Consider the following 8,395-nt stretch of genomic DNA (forward strand, 5'->3'; position numbering starts at 1 on the left):
TTAACTTATGCTTCAGAATTGTGAAAAGTGCTTTAAAAAGCATGCCTTTAAATCATCCTCAAATCACTCACTGAACTGATGTGAAGGTATCTGATCATAAATGAATGTTTGATGAGGGAATTGCATCCCGAATGTCAGGCTTACACCAAATATTAGTCTAACAGATGAAAATCACAAATTGTTCTTTTTTGGCTCTGGAATACTAATCATTGTCAAGGTGATCCTGACTGTGAACTTGAGGCCAACCCTGTGAACTTGTGGCCACAGGCTGCAATGTGAGCTTCTCCTGCCATCAAAAATATGTTAGTATTCAGTTAGCATTATCTCTGACTCTGCTGGGACAAGATAGTATACTGTTTATTAATTCAAGGGGACAGTCAGCACTCCAGGGACATAGACATCAAAACATATCCATCTAATCCTTTGCTCAACTCTTTAATGATTGTGAGATTCAGATTTAGATTCAGATCTGAATCTGAATTGGCATACTAATTAATCTATCAGCATAGCCCCAACAGCCACCGTCATACCAGCTGTCTAATCACATCCTTCCAGTTTATTTATTTTCTCTAAGTGACTAAAAGAGCATCATGGCAACTAACACTAGATTCAGTCATTCTGGAGAAAGATTGTTGCTATTTGAACACACAAATAAATACCACCTCCCCTCCTCTGAACCCCAAATGCATAAACGCATACTGCCAACGCAATGACCAAAAGAGAAATATGGCAGAATCCAGAGTGATGCATCACTCATAGAGTCACTCCTGTTCCTCTCACACATTACCACAAGCAGAAAAAATAATTCTCATGTGAGCACAACAGTCCATTCACACTGTCTGCCTCTCTTTGTCTTCCCCACTTGTCACTCAATTTGCATTTGTATGTTGGCTACACAACTTGCAGAGCAGCACTTCATTAGGGCCTGAGCACTTCACATTGCGAATTCCCTATTGTATCTGTAGGAAGAGCTCCGCGTTTTTTTCTTCCAACTCATTTTTGGCCGCCTAAACATGCACAAAAACTCGAAAATTTGCACCCACGTCAGACCTGGTGAAAAATTAGATTTCTTATGGGTTCCAGAAATGTGCATGGCAAAATGTCTCTATGGCGCCCCCCAGGACACCTTAAAATATGAATTTCTTCATATCAACCCACCCCGTTCTAGCACCCAGTGGCTTTGACGCATCAGCGACCGAAGCTTGACACAGCCTCGGGTTACCAGCGATTAAATGCTCCCCAGCCATTGAGGCGAACCCACAGGCTGGAGGAACTGCCCACCCGAACACCGAAGAGAGGCCAGCCAGTGGGGGCCCTCCAATGGGTGGGTCACGGATGCCAATCGATCATTGGGAAAAAAGTGGAATGACACCGCAGTCTGGCCGACAAAAGCTCTGCAAGTGATTTAGCACCAGGTTCTCCACAAACATGCGGTGCAAGATAGGAGAGGGGTGACCATCATCCCAGCCCTGTCACAAACCACTCTACTCACCGCCTGAAGCCAGCTACCCGGGACCAAACAAAGATCCAACCTAACTCCAACAGGAAATTAGCCATTTTGTTTCGACTTTTCGATTTTGCTGCCATTTGCTGTGATTTAAAGACTTAATCTGACCAACTTCAAATGTACTCAGTGTCATCTTAAGACTTTGGAAATTAAAACTTATTTAAAGTCTTTCGCCTCCATTATACCTGACAGACATGTCATTACAGCAAATGTTGTTGTTTCAGGGTGGGGTGGGGTAGCGAGGGCCCGGTCATCGCTGCTTGCAGCTTTAATTTTGTTTTTATGTGTGACCTCATAAGCAATTATGCACACTTCTTCACCCACCACTCCATCACTTTTTCTTCATCAACCTTCATATGTCTAAAATTACATTTTTTGATTGCCAAAATGTTTGCAAGTCAATTTACTACAATTCTGTGTAAATTGAATAGAGAGAACTTAGAGGGTCTTGGAAGGTAAAACCATTTAGTAACAAAATGCAGGTTGCACACTTTAATCTCAGTCAAATGAGGATAGCTGGAGCCCTGCAATTTTGTCAATGTGGTTTTACAGTACAGTATCCAGGCTGAATCAGGAACATGGAGGCCTCATTCTGATTGGCCAGCCATTCATATTTCAGTGTGTTGTGTGTTGCGTTGTGTGCTCCTATAACTAAAGTTACAATGCATAACCTTTATAACACAGAGAAGCAGGGGACAAAAGGAACAAAACTGTGTTTAATGTCAATGTCAATGTCATCTTTATTTATATAGCACATTTTAAAAAACAATAAAAGCAATAAAAACAAGTTTAATGGTGTGCTAAGTAGTCTACTTCCCATCAGCAATTAGCAATTATTATATTATCATTTCAATAAGCATTAATATGGGGAGTCCTCCTAGGAGATAGAAAGTGGTTTTGTATGCAGCCTCTGAAATGTCAGGTGCAGGTCATGCACACTCTACATCACAGATTTGTACACTTTGAAAATTAAACCATACTGTCAGGGCTTGTGCATTTGGAGGTTTATGGGTTGTTAAGATGACAAGAAGTGGGTCGCAATGGATTAGAAAAGTGCAGATTAATTTTTTTCATCCATTCATGTCTTTTTAATTTTCTTAAAAAACATTACGTACAGACAAGGGAACTTATTTAAAAACTCTTTTCCTCTTATATTTCCTCTTTTTCAGAGGAAATTTTAACCCAGCTGGCTACATTCTGTTTTCAACTGTTTGTGCTTTTATCCTAAAGTGTATCTCAGCTTTACTGTTTGAAAATATGTCAGAAGCTATAACAGGTACTAACAGGTTAATTTTATTTTCTCCAGTGATTTGGAGTTTTTCCACTCTTCTGAAGCACAACATGATGAATTGAAGAAGATACAAGGAAAAACCTCTGCAACCTACAATTGAGGCAACTGGGACATAAAAGACTTCACTCATTGTTTTTATTATTATTATTATGATCATCATCATTATCATCATTATTATTATTATGTGTTGTTGTTGTTGTTGTTGTTGTTGTTAAATCTTGTGTTCCTTAGACTGTTTTTAAACCAGTGTTCCTGACCTCGTTTCTTTTCCCCTTCAGAAAGTTGCAGCAGCCAGAGTATTAGTAAAAACCACACAAGCTGTATCAGTATATATATTGATATTGATTGCCAGAATGTAATATGCTCCCAGAACTCTATAACAAATACCTACACAATCCTCGAGGAAGGTTGACTGTTGCATTATTACATTGTGTGTCCTTGATCCTTCCCCTGTGTCCCCTCATCAGATATAGTGAGAACATGGATAACAGCACTGTGTTAAGTATGTGCTCCACACCTTTGCATATTTTACGCGCGTCATTGTCTTCACGTCTCCAAAGCTGCCTTTAAAAACCTGCACAGCACAAACATGATTATATGTGTCGTGTCAAAATACATTAAGCCTTACTCTTGATGGACATGCTGGGAGACTTTGATCTGTCTGTGACTATCAGGGTGTGAATTCGCTCTGGTCCAATCATCCGGCTGGTAAGGAGAAGAGCGTCGCGAGCGCGACCGAGCTTTGCGCGTTCACGTGAAACCTATAAACGGACGATGAGGCGCGCAGAGCTGTGAGTAGTTGTGGAGAGAGGAGAAGAGGATAATCGTTGCAGAGGATAGACTCTATATCGCTCTGAGAGGCAATCTGACAGATAAAGAAAGGAATGCTCAAAATGCCATCAACACAAACTTTTTTCTCTCTCTTTTGTAACAAACAACTGTCAAACTCAAGGTGATATGTGATCAAGAGAGTCCAGCCATGCAGCTGAATGAGACTGGAGTTCAAACACTGGCTCCAGAGCCATGTGAGCAGCAAATACTTCAGGAGGACAATGCTGGAAATTGTAGTGGAGGCTCCACCAGCAACCTGTCGCTGCATTGCTGGCTGCAGCTCCTCAGCAGGGAATCTATCATGGAATTTCAAGGAGACAGCTCTAGTGTGGGGGTGCGTGTGATGATAGCATGTGTCTACTCCATAGTCTGTGCTCTTGGGCTGGTAGGAAACACACTGGCTCTGTATCTGCTGCACTCACGTAACAGGCAGAATCAATCATCCATCAACTGCTTTGTGATGGGACTGGCTATCACAGATCTACAGTTTGTTCTGACCTTGCCTTTCTGGGCAGTGGACACAGCCCTGGACTTCCGCTGGCCATTTGGTCGTGTGATGTGTAAAATCATCAGCTCTGTCACCACCATGAACATGTATGCCAGCGTTTTCTTCCTCACAGCTATGAGTGTGGCACGCTATTATTCTATCTCTTCTGCACTCAAGATGCACAGCAGGCAAGCAGCAGCGGCCAGGGCCAAGTGGACAAGCCTGGGCATTTGGGTTGTATCTCTGCTGGCCACATTGCCTCATGCCATCTACTCCACAAGCGCCCAGGTATCAGATGAGGAACTTTGCCTTGTGCGCTTCCCAGACTCAGGCACCTGGGATCCACAGCTTCTTTTGGGTCTATACCAGCTGCAAAAGGTCCTGCTGGGCTTCCTTATTCCTCTGATCATAATAACTGTTTGCTACCTGCTTCTACTGCGCTTCATTCTCAGCCGACGTATTGCAGGTGCTGCGGGCCCAGAGGTGGAGCAGGGCCGGCAAAATCGTCGTTCCAAGGTGACCAAATCCATTGTCATCGTAGTTCTGTCCTTCTTTCTGTGCTGGCTTCCCAATCAGGCGCTGACACTCTGGGGAGTGCTCATAAAATTTGACCTTGTGCCCTTCAGTAATGCTTTCTACAACGCACAGGCCTATGCCTTCCCCCTGACTGTGTGTTTGGCACACACCAACAGCTGCCTCAACCCTGTGCTCTACTGCCTGATACGCCGGGAGTTTCGAGCAGGTCTCAAAGAGATTCTCTTCCGCACCACACCATCTTTCAGGAGCCTGACTCATCTGCTACGTCGCAAGGCCAAAGTTGCGGAGGCACCACCTGTTCTGGTGCTGGTACAGATGGATGTCTGACTGGATGACTGATTTTCTGTGATGGAGGAGTTGAATGACTTATAAAGTGAAGAAGTGAGAGCAGCTTATAGTAATTTATTTGGAGGTGTTTATCATCAAATGTTGTCAATACAGAAAATCTTAAATCTTCTTGGCTTTAAGAAACAACATAATCATAATGGACCACCCACTGGGACATGCCCCACTTTCACTGCGTGCTCCAAGAAGCCCTCTGCCTCAGATGTTTTACTTGTTGTACAGTGACTCTCCCTTTCTCGCACTATCTCTGTTTCTCTCTCTGCCGCTGATAGTCAATACTTGTGATGCTCCCAGGTAATGTGTCATGAATATGTATAAGTGTCAATCATAAATCAATTTTAAATACTGGAGCTCAGTTAAATGTTAATATTAATGTAACTTCAATTATCATGTGCTACACTACCAACTTAATGAATGTGATTAATCATTTTTTCATGCTCATGGAAGGCTGAAAACAGTGCATGAGTATGTCAGTGATAAGCTCTTGACTGACTTGGAAATAGAATAATGGGGTGGTGCCCCAGTTGGATGGCTGCTATGTGTTTGTATTTGCTCTTTAGTGCAGTTGTTTGCATTGTCTCATACAGTAAAATGAAAATGAAAAAAATGAAACAGAATTTCGAAAGCAGGGTAATAGTGCATAGTATCTAAAAGACAAGGAATGAGCAAACCAACTGAAAAGCCTATTGGTGTACAATTGTTAAAAACTGAAAAAATGGCAAAGTCAAGCCAAGCAAAACATGTTTCTGGGAGCAAAAAGCTTGGATAAGAGTTGTTTGCCGCATTGTCTTGGGAAAAAGCTCATGCCTGAAATATTAATAAAAAAAAAAGAAATCAGTTGAAGGTTAAAGAAGCTGAATCAATGTCCTGTTCTTTTTCAGGACAATGTGACATAATTTAATGGTTCAGTATAACAAGTGTGTGATTAGTGAGATACTGTAAAGGCTGTCCTTGAGGATGGATGGAGTTAACATGTTATGATAAGATTGATACTCCTGTGTAGCTAATCCTACACTGCTCACACATGAGCTGATAATACATCATTTAACTTATGTACACAAATACACAGTTACACACTCTCACACACACACACACACACACACACACACACACACACACACACACACACACACACACATTGAACATAGATCTGCAGTTTTGTCATTCACTGCTGTAGATTTGAACAACAAAATTAATCATTTAGAATTTACATTAAATATGCAGATTTGTGCATCTGTGCAGCATGTTCAAACCAGGCCATTCACAGAAATTAAGCATTTCTCAATGGACAGTCCACTGCTGCCGGCACCAACCTCTCCCTCTTTGGTAAAGGGCTAGTGTGTAGGATTTAGTGGCATCTAGCAGTGAAGTTGTAGATTGCAACAAACTGAAAAAAATAATAAATGCTTATTTTCAGGTGTTTATACACTAATGAAAACACAATTCTGAATATTATATTCCATGTCTGTCACATAGTTTTCTGAGTAGAAGTGTTGCTTGTCAATGTTGTGTTGTCCCCATAAATCTTACACACTGGTCCTTTAAATGACTCTTAATGTGTTCTTCTATGAATATGTTGTCTCGCTGTTTTCTCTTGTGACTGTGACTTCATGATCTTTTATGGAAGACATTTGTTGAAGTGATGTTTCAATGGAATATTATACTGATGGACACATTGTAAATGAAAGTAAAGATCAGCCCCTAACTTGAACTATTTGGAATAACTGGGCCATTCAGAATTCAGAGCACATACACAGGGAGATTAATTAGTTTGAAAAATAAAGTGGGACCAATGTTATCCTCTGTTTCACTCCTCTGTTCAGTTATTAATGGGATTTAAATTTCCTATTCTGTTTGTGCCACACCTCTTCAGTCACTAACAACAGCAGTCCCATTCTGCAAATAATCCTCAACAAAAGTGTTGACATGTTGTGCTGTTAAGAAGAATCGCTGTCAAACAGAGAAAATAGCTTTTATAAATCCCCTCTGAGCTGTGAAGAAATGCTAATTTGATTTTGCAACTAATCCAAAAAATACTATTTCATAGTCTAAATATGACAAAGTATACTCAAAATATTTTAATATCAATACTTTGAAATAGTTGCACATGATATACAACAAAATGTTAAAGGTGATATGTACTTGATTAAAGATATTATTTCAATTTTTATTTGCACATTCATGATTATATGATGAATTATGATTGTAATGAAAAACAATAGCACTAAGGCTTGATTATGGACTGGACCATTGGCTGCAGAGACTGCTAGGGTCCCCTAAAGCCTACACTCACTTTTTGTTAGTTGGCTTGCAGTAATTAAATTAATTGCTCATTTGTGTGTGTATATACCCCACTACATTACCAAATAGCATTAAGGATTGTGTATTATGATGTATTTTAGTTAATGTGTGCTTACATGGTTCATATTCATGAAAGAAAATGTGTTAAATCATATTAAACTACGTGACACACAGCAAACCTGAAAGCAGGCAGTAGTGTATCAAAGAAGTTCAGGCTGGTTTGTGGAGCCTTGGGCAAAATATAATGAATCTGTTATGGATAGTCTGCTGTGTGCTCTCTGCACTAAGAGTGGGAGGAAGTGGCTCAAAGCTATGTTTTGACCCAGAGTTCCTAGTGGGTTTATCCACTTAATGTTTTTCAGCAAAAAAACACACAACTAAAAAAACAAAAAAACAACTAAATTACCGACATCTGTAACCTTTAGTAACAACTGTCCAACGACTAGATACAGACTATCAAACTTAGCTCTATATGCCTCACAGCATTTGTGATTTTCTATGAGAAACCACCAGTATCAAACCAGGAGTTTATCTTTACACACTTAGCCCATTGTAATCATTCTCAGTAGTGGAGGATCACTATTGTAATTACCTGTACCTGCATGACTGAGATTTGTAACTTCAGCTTCCTGTAAACCCTGCTGAACTAGCCACAAAAAACAATTTAGGCTTGGAGTCATTCTCATAACCACTGGCAGGCCTCTTGGCTAACAGCCAAAAGGCCTGCAATGGAAAGCATGCAAAGCTCCTAAAATGATGATGAACAAGTGCCATGCAGAGAAAACTGTTCAGCTTTAATGTGTTATCCATAATAATCTACCCTCCTCAGACAGTAGGACGAAGCAAAAAGACAATAAATTGCTTGGTCTGTTTTGTTATTTTCTTTGTTACACCTGACCTGTATTTTGCCCCTTATTATTTTTGTTTTTGTTCAGGGAATCATGCCTACAAATACAATTTTCACACAGTACTCTCTGCCCTCAGCAGCTCAGTTTGGCCATGTTTTCAGAAGAAAATTCTCTTTGATACATTTTTTTTCATAAACCTCGTCTGCATATGCTGCGTATGGATGGACTGAGCAAGTGAATAAGATTAG

At 40.5% G+C, this 8,395-nt stretch overlaps 1 protein-coding gene across 1 annotated transcript; it reads left to right on the top strand.

The window, feature by feature from the left end:
- The first annotated feature begins 3,614 nt into the window (after positions 1-3,614).
- On the top strand, positions 3,615-5,606 carry rxfp3.2b (relaxin family peptide receptor 3.2b). The gene has a single exon (XM_053322280.1). It carries the CDS (start codon positions 3,778-3,780, stop codon positions 4,978-4,980), a length of 1,203 nt encoding a protein of 400 aa, XP_053178255.1. The 5' UTR covers positions 3,615-3,777; the 3' UTR covers positions 4,981-5,606.
- Positions 5,607-8,395: the final 2,789 nt, after the last annotated feature.

Source organism: Scomber japonicus, chromosome 7 (genome assembly GCF_027409825.1).
Source record: "Scomber japonicus isolate fScoJap1 chromosome 7, fScoJap1.pri, whole genome shotgun sequence".
NCBI lineage: Eukaryota > Metazoa > Chordata > Actinopteri > Scombriformes > Scombridae > Scomber > Scomber japonicus.